Source organism: Betta splendens, chromosome 12 (genome assembly GCF_900634795.4).
Source record: "Betta splendens chromosome 12, fBetSpl5.4, whole genome shotgun sequence".
NCBI lineage: Eukaryota > Metazoa > Chordata > Actinopteri > Anabantiformes > Osphronemidae > Betta > Betta splendens.
In genome coordinates this window covers 1,193,207-1,207,404 of record NC_040892.2, presented here as the reverse complement: position 1 = coordinate 1,207,404, position 14,198 = coordinate 1,193,207, and the positions used below count along the sequence as shown (strand labels likewise).

General features: G+C 53.7%; 1 protein-coding gene across 13 annotated transcripts in view; it reads left to right on the top strand.

The window, feature by feature from the left end:
* The window catches only part of vav2 (vav 2 guanine nucleotide exchange factor), a 102,844-nt gene that overhangs the window by 63,223 nt on the left and 25,423 nt on the right, over positions 1-14,198 (top strand). For all 13 annotated transcript variants that reach the window (XR_008696315.1, XM_055513464.1, XM_055513462.1 and 10 more), the window contains exon 3: positions 13,022-13,080. Coding sequence is in view for 12 of the 13 variants with exons in the window: in XM_055513464.1 (XP_055369439.1) it covers positions 13,022-13,080 (59 nt within the window). In the remaining variant the exon portion in view is untranslated. The remainder of the gene's footprint in view (positions 1-13,021; positions 13,081-14,198) is intronic.

Here is a 14,198-nt window from a genome sequence, read left to right as displayed (position 1 = left end):
GCTTTAACACACGGCCCTGAGTGTGTGTGTGGGTGGGACCACACCCACAAAACACACTGTACACATACAGTCTCTACACACATAGAGACTGAATGAAAACGTTGAAGCTGCCTCCAACTTCCCGGTGACAGGACCGCGTGTCAGATCCTCCAGAATTATTGAGCGTGTCAGTGTCTGTTCCTGTTTGTGCTCAGGAGGATGTGTGTGTGTGTGTGTGTGTGTGTGTGTGTGTGTGTGTGTGTGTGTGTGTGTGTGTGTGTGTGTGTGTGTGTGTGTGTGTGTGTGTTACCGTCCAGATGACAGACAGGTCAGTCTGTCCTCAAAGGGACGAGCCCAGCGCATCAATAATAAAACCAGCTGTCAAACCCAATTGTTCGGCGCCGGCGTGCGGCCGGTTCCATGACACGTCTTGACAGCGGCGCTGACGTGAAGGTGGTGAAGCTGAAGTGCAGGTTATTGCCTGGATGTTGTACTGCGGCCGCGTGTGTGCGTTTGATGTAATGTTTAATAAAACGCTGTTACGTGTGTGTGTGTGTGTGTGTGTGTGTGTGTGTGTGTGTGTGTGTGACAGGTCCTTAGGCTGGATATGAATAATGGATCGTGGGGTTCTGGTTCTGCTGGTAAACGGTGGAGGCCGTGACGTGAGCTCCTGTGAAGGATCTCGTGGAGTGTTTTGGTTCAGACTGGTTGGATCTGTTCGGGGAAAGGGAGCGGTTCAGCAGTAAAACGGGCCTGATGTGACGCGTGCAGAACCTTCCCAGCTGCTTGTGTGACTGAGGAGCTCCTGGTTCTGTTCTGGTCCTGTTCTGCTCTGCTCTGTCTGGGCTGTGCCGCTCGGGGACCATTCTCCACGAGGCCGGTCCACTAGTGGAACAGGTCTCAGGAGGAAGCGAGGTTCTGATGGGAGAAAAGAACCCGACTCTCAGCTGCTGGAGTTTCATCTCATCTTGTTCCACACTGTTGTTTGACACTAAACGTGGCCTGAATTATTGAGGACGCGTGTCCAGTCCTGACCTTCGACCCGTCAGCTGCTCACGGTGGCTGTTTTTTGGGCTCATTATTATTTATGGTAATGAGGAGAATCCACCTCCAGTTCAGTTCATGGAGGATGAAGACATAGAGCGTCTTCCTCAGTCGTTAGGCCGTTCCTCCGGCTCACTGTTGTCTCTGATCCAGACAGGATTCCTCCGTCTCCATTCTTTTTAACTACATAAAATCCTGCTTGTGGGTCCCCCTCTGCTGCCTCCCCCCTCCCTCCCCCGTCCCTGGTGAGCCACGCTGAACGGAGGCCCATAATGAGCCTCTGTCTGCTCCGGCTCAAACACAGGGAGCGTTTGAGGCTGTGATGTGTCACCGTTCAGGCCGTTCTCTCTCCACGCGTCTCTGCACAATAAAGGGACGTCTCCCTGGAAAAGCTTCCTGAAGCCACGGGATGAAAGAGGCGCCGGCCTTCCCTGAGGCCGTGCGGCCTCCGTTTGTGGTCCTCGCCCTCCCTCTCTCTCCCTCTCTCTCCCTTCATCTCTCTCTCTCTCTCTCTCTCTTTATCTTTCTCTCTCTCACTCTCCCTCTCTCTCTCTCTCTCTCTCTTTCTCTGTCTTCCTCTTTCTCTCTCTCTATCTTTCTCGCCCTCCCTCTCTCTCTGTCTCTTTCTTTCTCTCCCTCACCCCCCCGGCCTATGAAGAGGCCTCACCCGCTCTCCCGCTGTGGCCCTCGTTGCTCCAGGGACCGCATCGTTAGCGATTCCCCCCCAGTCGTACACGCAGGCTGGTTGCTGGTTGTTGGTTGGTGGTTGCTTTTTTGCTTTTTGCTGGTTGCTGGTTCTTGGTTGCTGGTTTTTGGTTGCTGGTTTTTGGTTGCTGGTTGCAGGTTATTGGTTGGTGGTTGCTGGTTGTTGGTTGCTGGTTGCTTTTTTGCTTTTGTTGGTTGCTGGTTTTTGGTTGCTGGTTGCTGGGTTTTGGTTGTTGGTTGATGGTTGCTGGTTGCTGGTTGCAGGTTATTGGTTGGTGGTTGGTGGTTGTTGGTTGCTGGTTGCTGGTTGCTTTTTTGCTGGTTGCTGGTTCTTGGTTGCTGGTTTTTGGTTGGTGGTTGGTGGTTGCTGGTTGCTGGTTGCTTTTTTGCTGGTTGCTGGTTCTTGGTTGCTGGTTTTTGGTTGGTGGTTGCTGGTTGTTGGTTGCTGGTTGCTTTTTTGCTGGTTGCTGGTTCTTGGTTGCTGGTTTTTGCTTGCTGGTTGCTGGTTGTTGGTTGCCGGTTGCTTTTTTTTGCTTTTGTTGTTTTTTGGTTGTTGGTTGCTGGTTCTTGGTTGCTGGTTTTTGGTTGCTGGTTGCAGGTTATTGGTTGGTGGTTGGTGGTTGCTGGTTGTTGGTTGCTGGTTGCTTTTTTGCTGGTTGCTGCCTGCGACGCGTCACTGTTAATGGCCTAATTCCTACACGTGGAGCGCGGGTCCCTGAGCTGCGAAGCAGAGCGTGTTTCTGATTAGGCGCCGCACGCGTTTGGCAGGAACACGTCTCTGGCAGCGGGAGCGACAGCCTGACGGCCTCTGCTGGAAGTGCAGCATCTGCCTCCACATCTGATGGAGCCGCTGCTTCCACGCGCTGGTGATGGAACCAGGCTCAGAGACTGACACAGTGTCGTTCAGGTTTGTTAAAAGCAGATTCTCAGCAGACCTGGATTCGTGCCGTAAACGTGACAGGGTGTTGAGGAACCTGAGCACATCAGACATGATGCACAGCTGTGAAGCGGCTCAGCGCTGGCGCTTCTGCCGCTTTAAGGATTTCAGCTTCGCTGCCATAATACTGCGTTGTGTTCTGATCCGGGCCGTTAATGTGTAGTTATTGTATTTGCTGTGTGGTGTCTTATGCAGTGTTTATTGATCGTGTACAGCATCCGTGTGTGAATGGAGGTTGTGTTTGTGTCCACTGGGTTTTTCGCGTCTCCCCTTCAGACATCTGCTGCACCGTCCTCCATAACAGGCCTTTTCCTACGTGTGGTAACAACTGGGGGTTTGTAGTCCGGCAACAGTGGACGCATTGTTAAAACCAGCAAATGAAACTAAAGCCGAGCGCTGACTCATGCGGATCAAAATAAGGAGTGAGGCATCGGATTTTCCTTCTATTTTCTTGCCACGTGGAGTCAAACGTGCTCATTATCATTCAGAAGCGTTTCCCATAACTTGGCCTGAAGACGCTGCTGCCTCTTAATGTGCAGCGCTGGTGAGTGGACGGCACCCGGAGGAGCGGCTTGTGTGAACTGGACCGGGCCAGAACTCGGGTTCGGGTTTGCTGCCGACCTGCATGTGTGCTGAGCTCATTCACACGGAGGAGAGGAGGCGTCTCCTGCTGCTCCTTCACACGGAGGAGAGGAGGCGTCTCCTGCTGCTCCTTCACACGGAGGAGAGGAGGCGTCTCCTGCTGCTCCTTCACACGGAGGAGAGGAGGCGTCTCCTGCTGCTCCTTCACACAGAGAGGAGGCGTCTCCTGCTGCTCCTTCACACAGAGAGGAGGCGTCTCCTGCTGCTCCTTCACACACAGAGAGGAGGCGTCTCCTGCTGCTGAGGGCGTCTCAGGCCTCAGTCTCTGGTCCTCGGCTCCTCTGCTCTCCTGTACGTGTGCTGCTCCTCTTCATGACCTCCAGCCTGTCTCCAGGTTCTGTGGACCTCAGCCTCCTCCATCACCCCGGTGGCTGCTGGAGTGACCGCTTTTCATGATTTCAGGCAGAATCGTCCTCGACGGCGCCTCTTCTGAGTAACAGGCTGTCTGTCAGTGAGCTGATCTCTGGAGCGTTAATGATGTATGTTGTTTCCTTGGCAGATTCATCATTAATGCGCTGCTGATGCATTTGTGGCTTCCTGCTTTAACAGGCTGCAGCTGTTTGTGTGTGTGTGTATGAGACCAAGCATCGCGGACGCAGCGGCGCGGGAGCGACTCTTTTCTAGATCTGCTCAGACGCGTTCAGTGCGTACGAATGACTGACTGTGAACAGCGTCAGGTCTTCTCTCCTCAGAGAGGACTTGAATGAGAATGGAGTTCTCTTGATGTGGGATCTGAATGACGATCAGCATCCTTAACCCCCCCACCCCCCCCACCCACCCACTGGCTCAGCCTCCCTCTGTGCACACGGCAGCGTCAGGTGAAGGACTCACATGACTTCAGTTCCTGTAAACACACGCCTCCCCCACCGCCGCTGCCCCCCCTCCCCCTCCAGCTGCACTTTGACTGTTACTACTTCCTGTTTTTTATGCATTCCCTGCTTCACTTTGAAGTTTTTGATGCATTCATGCAGAAAACACCCTGCTGCTCCATGTGTTATTTACACGTGCTGTCGTATTAAAATGGCCGTGAAAAAAGCAAGTGCAGTAGGTGTGTGACTTTACTGTGTGCGCTTCCTAATCACAACTGTAAGGATGAGATGTGAACCATCAGCTGCTGTGACCTCTCCATCACCCTGAACACACACACACACGCACACACACACACACACACACACACACACACACACACACACACACACACACACACACACACACACACACACACACACACGCCTTGATCCCGGCAGCGTGCTGTGAATCCCCCCCCTGCTGTGCTGCTGTAGTTACTGCACACATCTACTTTCTTCTTCTTGTTTCAGATTCACAGTGTGATTAAGGGAGTCTGACTTCTCCTCTCAGGTCATACGTTCAACTAGAGCTGATGGAATGTGCTGCTTGTGAGAATCTCTGTTCCTGAGCTCTTTCAACCAACAGCACGTGATTTTTAGTTCATTTAAACCTTCCACTAATGAACCTACCTGTCAGTGAACTGGTGTTGGGCTGCATCCAGCAGACGCAGGTGTTTCTGACCGCTCCCTCAGTGAGGACGATGTGGGGCCCTGTTTCTAAGAGGTGACCCTGCGTTCTGCAGGCAAGATGGAATTCTAAATGAATTTATTTACATCCTGACGTTTAGCTCCTCATCATCCCTTCCTCCTGCTTGGTCCTCACGCCTCCACCTCCCCGTCCTCCGCTGAATGTGTGACGTGACCCTCGGGGCCGGTGGTGTCATGTACTTGTCCTCGGATCGCGCTCCGCTTCGGGTTTTCCGAGGGCGGGGCCGCTGCCGGGCCGATAAGACGCGGCGCCGCTGACTTCCTGATCCCAGAGGCTCCGTCAGGCTGTGGCTGCAGCCTGGTGGTGACAGCCCTGGCTGTGACTGCGTGTCATAACAATCAGATGATCCTGGTAAAGTCTGCATGTGCAGCGCTCCCTCACATGTACTCGGACCTACGGACGGACGGAGGGGCGGAGCCGGAGCGCGTGCAGGCGTGAATCATGTGCACGTGTGACAAAGGTTATTAGTGTTTGGGTTTTTGTGTGTGAAGCCTTGAGCAGCTTTAGGGCAGTAAATGTTCTGATCCACCTGGGATGTTTTATTACCTGACTGAAGATAATTGAGACACACCCTAAACTCTGTGTTTTCTATCGAAACCAACTTCTAGTGAGACACTGGGTCCAATCACCATCTAAGTGATCTTTGTTCCTTTATTGTGCAATTAGAGGCTGATACTGAAACGGTCCCTCTCTGTTATGGCCTGTAGCTCAGTACAGCGTCTCCCTCCAGCACGTTTTATTACACATTCATTCTGTTCAGCTTCCTGTAACTCAAAACAAACACCTCTGACCCGTTCATTTTAAGCCAAAGCCCTTTTCTCGTTTGCACATTGCTGTCTTGGTTAAACAGTTGACGAGAGAAAGACGTTTGCTGACGAACCGCCTGCAGAATCGAATCTCCTTCTACCCTGAATCTCTGTCCCAGTGGGATGTGTCTGGTAAAACGGCTCTGATTCCTCCAGTCGCCCCGTGGCCTCGTCGTCTGTCAGCAGCGCCGGTGTCCCACAGAAAAGAGGGGACAGGGCGTCTAATGGAAACCCTTTGTCCACCTGTCACTTGCACTGCTTCCATGGAAACGTCTGGCTCCCGGTCGCAGCAGCCCTGCAGGTGCTTCTGTCCTCTGTCGCTGCTCGGCTCAAACCATCCATCACACTCAACTACCTCAACCTGCTCCGTTCTCGTCCCACTTCCTTTTTTAGTTCCTCTCACTCGCCCATTGTTTTTCCTCCGATGGATCGTGTTTGACATGCACTTTTCATACAGTGTAAAATTTGGCTTTTGTGCCGTTTGAGAAAGCGTAAAGGGCATCGATCGGATGTGACACCAGCGGCGCTGATGCTGGAAGGAGCCCAGAGTAACGGGTTTCATTCTGCTCGGGTGCTGTTGGCTCCACATTAACCAGGCTTTAATGCCTTTTAACGAGTCCATCCTTCAAGCAGTCATGTGAACAGAACAGGTGCGTTTATTAAAGACACAAACATGACGAGTGGTTTATTTCTGCTTCAGGCGACAGCTCATTCCATTCATACGATCCCACAGCGTTCTTCTTCACAGCGTAAACCTGTGAGCTGCGCTTTATTGCTGCATTGTGGAGAGACGCTTACTACTGTAAATACTGCGGTCTCATGTTTTGAAAGGCAGAGTTCTCAGCTTATCTCCTCCCTGTAGTGGTTATAAATACCTCCTGCTGGATTTTATTGCAAGCATCTCTCCCACTGGGTAAACACTGCGGCGTGTGATAAGACTTTTAGAGAGAGGGGGAAACTGGCAGAGCTGGAGGGAAGGGAACAAAGATCCTCACTATCACCAACGCCGTGGCTTTTAAATGAAGCACCGGTGCCTCTCGACGTCCTGCGCCTGTAAACACGCACCCGGTCACCGGCGAGCAGCCACTTCCTGGTGTGTGTGAGTGTTTGTGCATGCGTGGACGGTGGCGCTGGGGGTTTGAGCGTTTGGAGCCAGAGATGAGACGCCACCGCCCATCAGAGACCTCACACTGAGTCCACTTCTCCTCACTGAGCATCAGGACTGTGGGAGGAGGCCAGAGTTAACACGCTCTCATTAGATACAGCGACTTTATTAGACATTTATTGTCCAAACACAGATTCCACCTCGACTGACCTGAGTGTGTTTGGATTCAGACGTCTGTGTGATGGAGGCCTCCACCCTCCCCCTCACCCTTATCTCCTCCAGCAGAGGGGTGTGGGCAGAGCTCCTCACAGGCCAGCAGGATTACTCATGTAGGTCTAATCCCATCTATTCTCTCTGTGCGCTCTGTCTGACCGACATGTAGTGGACCACGCTGTACCCACACACACACACACACACACACACACACACACACACACACACACACACACACACACACAGTCACACACACTAAGACCTGGCTCTCGTGCGTCTGTTTGATAAGGACCATTCGCGAGCATTAGCCTCATGAGCCCCAGTCCCACTGCATCCTGGGAAATCCCATTTCCTCCCACTGTATTCCCAGTTTTCCCTTATCACCAGCGCCTGCTCCTAAATCCTTAAACCCTTGTGTTAGCACACGCCCCAAACAGCTTTGTGTCACGGATCATCTCTCGTGTACAGACGGAGGCTGATAAATCTGAACGTGCTGTTTACGTGTCAAAACCACGTCTGAACCCACTCGTGTTGTTTGGATCTTTAAAAGCTCTTTGGTGGCGGAAAAACACCCAAACTGCCTGTTTCTTGGTGGTTGAAGGTGGCGATAAGTGGAAGTGCTGCTTTGTGCTGTAATAAGTCATGAACTGGCTAAAGGCAGGAGCTGCACCAGACAAACATCATGACTCACAACTGCATAAGTGAAAGGTGGAACATTGTTTTTTTTTCCTTTGTCTCCATTTTTTATTCAACATTCAATAATAACAATAATAATAATATCACACTATTAAAGTATTGTCTCTCCACGTTTGTGCTCAGAGCATCAAACCACTGAAGCCCATTCTGAACCTTTTGGATTCCAGTTGCTCCAGTTCTGTGATTCAGGCCCACAGTAATTGACACTTGCTTCACTGAACCAAACCGCCTCCTGCGTTATTTTTACAGCCGTTTGTGTTTCCGTGGCACCGATTAAACAGCAGTGACATGAAAGCGTGGTTGTTAACGACGCGTTTAGCCTCAGACGTCTGCACGCGCCGCTGATTGAAATGTCAGTGCCGGTCCAGTGGGTTGGACGCTCCACCGCCCGGAAAACAGCTGATGAAAGCTGCTGAAACGCGGCCCAGCGCTGGGGAAATTTCCATCACAGCAGGAGGCGCTGCCAGTCTGCATGCAAATGTCAAACACATGTTTGGGAAAAAGTGGGACCGCGTTTCCTGCTTCACTGCTGAGCGGAGCCGTTGGGATCATGATCGCCATGAGCGGCGGAGGCAGCGGCTGCTCTGGTATTAGAACGGACCGGACACACGTCTGAGCTGGTTCCACCCGAAGGTGGAGCTGAGACGGACGGTGGAACCGGCCCTGAGGATGAGTTCTACGCAGTTGTAGTCAGTGGTTTGTGGTGTCAGCAGATTTGTTCTGTCTGTGTTCACGGTGGTTTTTCGTATGTAAAGTAGCTCCTTGGCGTGACGCCTGCAGGGTGAGAGGAGGAGGAGGAGGAGGAGGAAGAGGAGAAGGAGGAGGAAGAGGAGGAGGAAGAGGAGGAGGAGGAAGAGGAGAAGGAGGAGGAGGAGGAGGAGAGGAGGAGGAGGAGGAGAAGGAGGAGGGAGAGGAGGAGGAGGAAGAGGAGAAGGAGGAGGAAGAGGAGGAGGAGGAGGAAGAGGAGGAGGAGAAGGAGGAAGAAGAGAAGGAGGAGGAGGAGGAAGAGGAGAAGGAGGAGGTGGAGGAAGAGGAGGAGGAGGAGGAAGAGGAGGAGGAAGGAAGAGGAGGAGGAGGGAAGAGGAGGAGGAGGAGGAAGAGGAGGAGGAGGAGGAGGAAGAAGAGAAGGAGGAGGAAGAGGAGGAAGAAGAGAAGGAGGAGGAAGAGGAGGAAGAGGAGAAGGCGGAGGAGGAGGAAGTGGAAGAGGAGGAGGAGGAAGAGAAGGAGGAGGAGAAGGAGGAAGAGGAGGAGGAGGAGGAAGAGGAGAAGGAGGAGGAGGAGGAAGAGGAGGAGGAAGAGGAGGAGGAAGAGGAGAAGGAGGAGGAAGAGAAGGAGGAGGAAGAGGAGGAAGTGGAAGAGGAGGAGGAGGAAGAGAAGGAGGAGGAGAAGGAGGAAGAGGAGGAGGAGGAAGAGGAGGAGGAGGAAGAGGAGAAGGAGGAGGAGGAGGAAGAGGAGGAGAAGGAGGAAGAGGAGGAGGAGAAGGAGGAGGAAGAGAAGGAGGAGGAAGAGGAGAAGGAGGAGGAGGAGGAAGTGGAAGAGGAGGAGGAGGAAGAGAAGGAGGAGGAGAAGGAGGAAGAGGAGGAGGAGGAGGAGGAGGAGGAGAGAAGGAGGAGGAGGAGGAGGAGTAGGAAGAGGAGGAGGAGAAGGAGGAGGAAGAGGAGGCGGCCCACTGACTCTTTGCTGCTCCAACCCCTCAGGCTGCAGCCCATCCACACAACCTTTAATTAACCTTTAATTGAACTCTCACCTTACAAGTCCCCTTCAAATTGTTTTGACAACGCACACACACACACACACACACGTGCACACACATGCACACACGCACACACACATGAGCAGCTCATTCATGACCGTGTAGCGTGAACGGGGACGGGTCATGGACACGACGCATTGACAGGTGTCCACGGACCCGATCTATGGAGGACGATCTGCACACATTAGCCTTTTTAATTCAAGGTCTGGGAGCTTAATGAGCTGAAGGGCCGACCTGCAGAACATCTAAATAATCAATCATTCATATTGACGCGTACGAGAAACATGGAAATGCTGGAAGCTCCTCCGTGTCCTCAGCCGTGGCATCAGGTCCACGCGCGTCGTGGCCGAGGGGACATGATGTGGCGCTGGGTCGGTGGGTTAACCGCGGCCCTGGGGCCGGGCTGCAGGCTTCATGCCTGGACTCACAGGCCAAATCCCTGTAATCAAGCAGCTGGAGCTCTGCTTCCAGGGGATTTGGTTCTGTGGCAAGTGTCAATCTGACTGCAATCAGGTCCGTGGCGGTGGCGTCTGCGCGCTGATTCCTGGAGACGGATCAGTCGTGGGTTTCTCACATCCTGTGTGCGTTCAGCTCATTGCAGCTCTGTGTCGGTTGGTGGGTTTTTCTTGCTGGTCTGTTGTTTGCCGTCGGTAAAACACTGACTGTGGATTTCACAGTTCTTTGCATATTTCTGTTTTTATGAATATTTCCTATTTCAGTTTTGTGTTTACAGCTCTGGTTTTATCACTTGTGACACGAAAGGAAGCACTTTCATTCTTTTTGTGAATTGGCTCCAATGCAGAAAATAACACAACAACACAATAACACACAAGAAGAAGAAGAAGACTTGGCCCAAAGAAAAGAACAAAACATGACAGAATAAGAAGAGGTTTTAGAAGACAGAAACTCCCGGAGGCAGTGGGACAGTGACACGCTCTCAGTCACACACACACACACACACAGTCACACACACACACACACACACACACACACACACACACACACACACACACACACACACACACACACACACACACACACACACACACACTTCTATTATTGATGTTGGCCACGCAGCGTTCCCACACAGCCATCTGTTCACAGCTCGCCTCGTCCTGGCATACGCAGCGCACGCTCTCCTATCAAAGTGTGAATACTTCATAAATATCAGACTGGAGCAGGAAGTGTAACAGTAATGTGATGGTTTTCTGCTCAATTTGAGCTGATTGTTGGATGGAGACCAACGCGCCCATTGATTTGTGGTGCTGGAGACTTCATCAGATATAATACGACTGTTATGGACCGTCAATAATCCTATTGTGCATGTTTTCAGATCTTAATTAGATCACGGCCTCACCCTCCTACTGTTAATACCATATGGCTGCAGGTGTGATTGGATTTGACTTCTGACTGATGACCGTGCATATTCAGGCAGACCCCGGTTGCCAGGGGAACCCAGGTCCCGGAGGGCTTTGACTGGCTCCAGGATGAGGCTCCGCTTGGCCCCAGATGGGGCAGAGGCCGCATGTGGCCAGTCTGAGGGAGACAGTCTGCAGACACTTCAACCAAGCCCACACGAGTGCACTGCCCACAGTAGGTGTGATCCAGTAAATAGCATATGCTGCATCTAGAGTGCATCACAAGGCTGAGCCACAAGGTGTGTGTTCAGTTGCACTGTGGTGGGACGGGGCTGAAGGTGATTAAAGAAGGAGGTTGGTGACAAGTTACAACCCCATCGTGTGACTCCGCTAGTGGAGGAGGCTTTATTCTCTGGCCTCAGAGTTAAGACCCCCCGAGGAGAACAAGATGAGAGAGAAATTAATAATGTGCAGGGACTCAAAGGCTTTGACTGAACGCACGGATCAGAGGAGGGTGAGCAGAGTGTTGGAGGCAGAAAGGGAAGGAGGCGTCAGAGGAGGCGGCCGCCTCTGAGCCGAGCGCGAGGAAAGCGTTCAGACTGTGGGTTTAAGGAGAATCCACCCGCTGTACGGGTTCACGTGAGGAGAGCATGCAGCGAGGCAGCAGAAGCAGCTTCTGATGCGTGGGGCTCCGAGCTGTGACATGTGGACGCTCGCAGTGCCGCCAAGCGTGTCCTGGTCCCTGAGGCTCTGCTGCGACCGCTCTGCCGTCCTGTCACCTGGGCCCGGCTGGTTCCGGATCCGGATCCGGCGGTGGCTGCAGCAGGAGAACCTGAATGTGCCCAGATGTTACTCTGTTTAACTCTGAGCATCGTCTCTGGCGCTTCCATGAAGATGGTGCAGGAGCAAACAGAGCTAATGCTGCAGCGTGGCCTCATGCGTGTGCAGCGTGTGCAGCGTGTGCAGCGTGGCCTCATGCGTGTGCAGCGTGGCCTTATGCGTGTGCAGCGTGTGCAGCGTGTGCAGCGTGTGCAGCGTGGCCTCATGCGTGTGCAGCGTGTGCAGCGTGGCCTCGTGTGTGTGTAGCGTGTGCAGCGTGTGCAGCGTGTGCAGCGGCGCCTCGTGTGTGTGTAGCGTGTGCAGCGTGTGCAGCGTGTGCAGCGTGGCCTCGTGTGTGCAGCGTGTGCAGCGGCGCCTCGTGTGTGTGTAGCGTGTGCAGCGTGTGCAGCGTGTGCAGCGTGTGCAGCGTGGCCTCATGCGTGTGCAGCGTGGCCTCATGCGTGTGCAGCGTGTGCAGCGTGGCCTCATGCGTGTGCAGCGTGTGCAGCGTGGCCTCATGCGTGTGCAGCGTGGCCTCATGCGTGTGTAGTGTGTGCAGCGTGGCCTCATGCGTGTGCAGCGTGTGCAGCGTGTGCAGCGTGGCCTCATGCGTGTGCAGCGTGTGCAGTGTGGCCTCATGCGTGTGCAGCGTGTGCAGCGTGGCCTCATGCGTGTGCAGCGTGTGCAGCGTGTGCAGCGTGGCCTCATGCGTGTGCAGCGTGTGCAGTGTGGCCTCATGCGTGTGCAGCGTGTGCAGCGTGGCCTCATGCGTGTGCAGGGAGGGCGGTTGCCACCGGCAGCACCAGGCTCCATCCAGTGATTTATGAAGCAGGCCTAAACGCCCCCCCCCCTTGTCTGCCCGCCGCCCCCTCGGCCTCTCATCTGCGTTAGGAGTGTGACGGTGGAGCTGGTCATGACTGTTGCCGTGCGTCGGTGAAACAACCCCTCATCATCCCATCAGGCAAGTGGCCGTTAAGGCTCCAAATGCAAATGAGCGTCTCCGCCACTGATTATGTTAAACACCAGGACAGCATCAGATGCGAGCAAGTGAAAGGTTGTGGTCAACAGCGCTTCAGCCGCTTCCCAGCTCTGAAGTGGTGGGCGTCTCCTCACGTGTTCAGGAACGGGCTGAAATAACAGTTCTGTGCTCCCTGTCAAGGAGACATCTGGCTCTGCCACGGAGCCGCGAGCTGAAACGCACCCCGGAGCGGCTAATGAGGCGAGGGGTGGGTGTGTGTGTGTGTGGGGGGGGGGGCAGCTACTCTGGACCCGGTCCATCTGTGCTGCTCATCACGAACCGGACTCAGCAGCAGCCTTCAGTCCCTTTAAACAGAGGACCGGTTCCCTCACGTGATTGGACGCCGCTCAGACATCACGTCCTCATTAACTCCTCTTTGTTTGTTCCAGGTGATCTCGGCTCTGTCCAGAATCTCCCACCACAGCATCGCCCAAATCAAAGGCATCAGGTACGTGTCCCGTCTGCTCTGGTGCCATTCATCATGTGAGCAGCGTCTGTGTCACTGAGGATCCGGGTAAATGTGTTCCTGTAATAAGACGGAGGCGGCGTATTAACATCTGCTGCTCATTTTCAAGTCAATTTCCATTTGAAGGGAAATTAGCTGCAGCTTTTAGCCACTGTTATCTCACAGGGCAAAATAATCCACAGCACATTTGCATCTGTCACTCATCAGCGCGGCAGCGGCGCATCCAGCTCCACTTTATTCCAACCGGCACTGGTCATTTTTCACACGCGAAGGCAAATGAGTTTACTCACCTTCATCTCGCTCACAATGGGCTTCTGATTCCTGCTCATTTGTTCACTCTGCTTGGAGCCTGGCGGCCCACACCTTTCTCCATCCAAGTAATGAGCTGATGGAGCGCAGCCATTGGGAGCTGTGCCAGGAGCCGGGAGGGGGCGGTCCCTGGCAGGTTCCGGTCCCTGGCAGGTTCCGGTCTCTGGCAGGTCCGGTCCCTGGCCTTTAATGGAGACGACCTGCTGACTCACGCTGGTCCGGTCTCTGGCAGGTTCCGGTCCCTGGCAGGTCCGGTCTCTGGCCTTTAATGGAGACGACCTGCTGACTCACGCTGGTCCGGTCCCCGGCAGGTTCGGTCCCTGGCAGGTCCGGTCCCTGGCAGGTCCGGTCCCCGGCAGGTTCGGTCCCTGGCAGGTCCGGTCTCTGGCCTTTAATGGAGACGACCTGCTGACTCACGCTGGTCCGGTCCCTGCTGACCTCAGCCTCAGGCCTTCATGGGTCAGAACCAGGATGTTGAAGGTCTTCAGGTCCGGTATCTACAGGCAGATGTCTCTGTTGTTGAGCTGCTGTCCTTTAAGTGAAGGACGCGGCAACAACAAACCAGGTTTGTTTTGTCCCTGGAGGAACGTCGACCTTCACATTCCTGTGGAAGGTGACAAACAGGAAACAGGAGGCGGGACTTTCCAAAGTCTGTCTGTTACAGAACAGAGCAACTCATCACGATGACTTGAATGAATTTACTGTGTCATGAGTTCACGTGAGCGAGGACGTGCTCGTTTCCAAGTCCCTGTCGCAGCAGCGAGTTGACAACGGACTCCTGAGTTGATGAG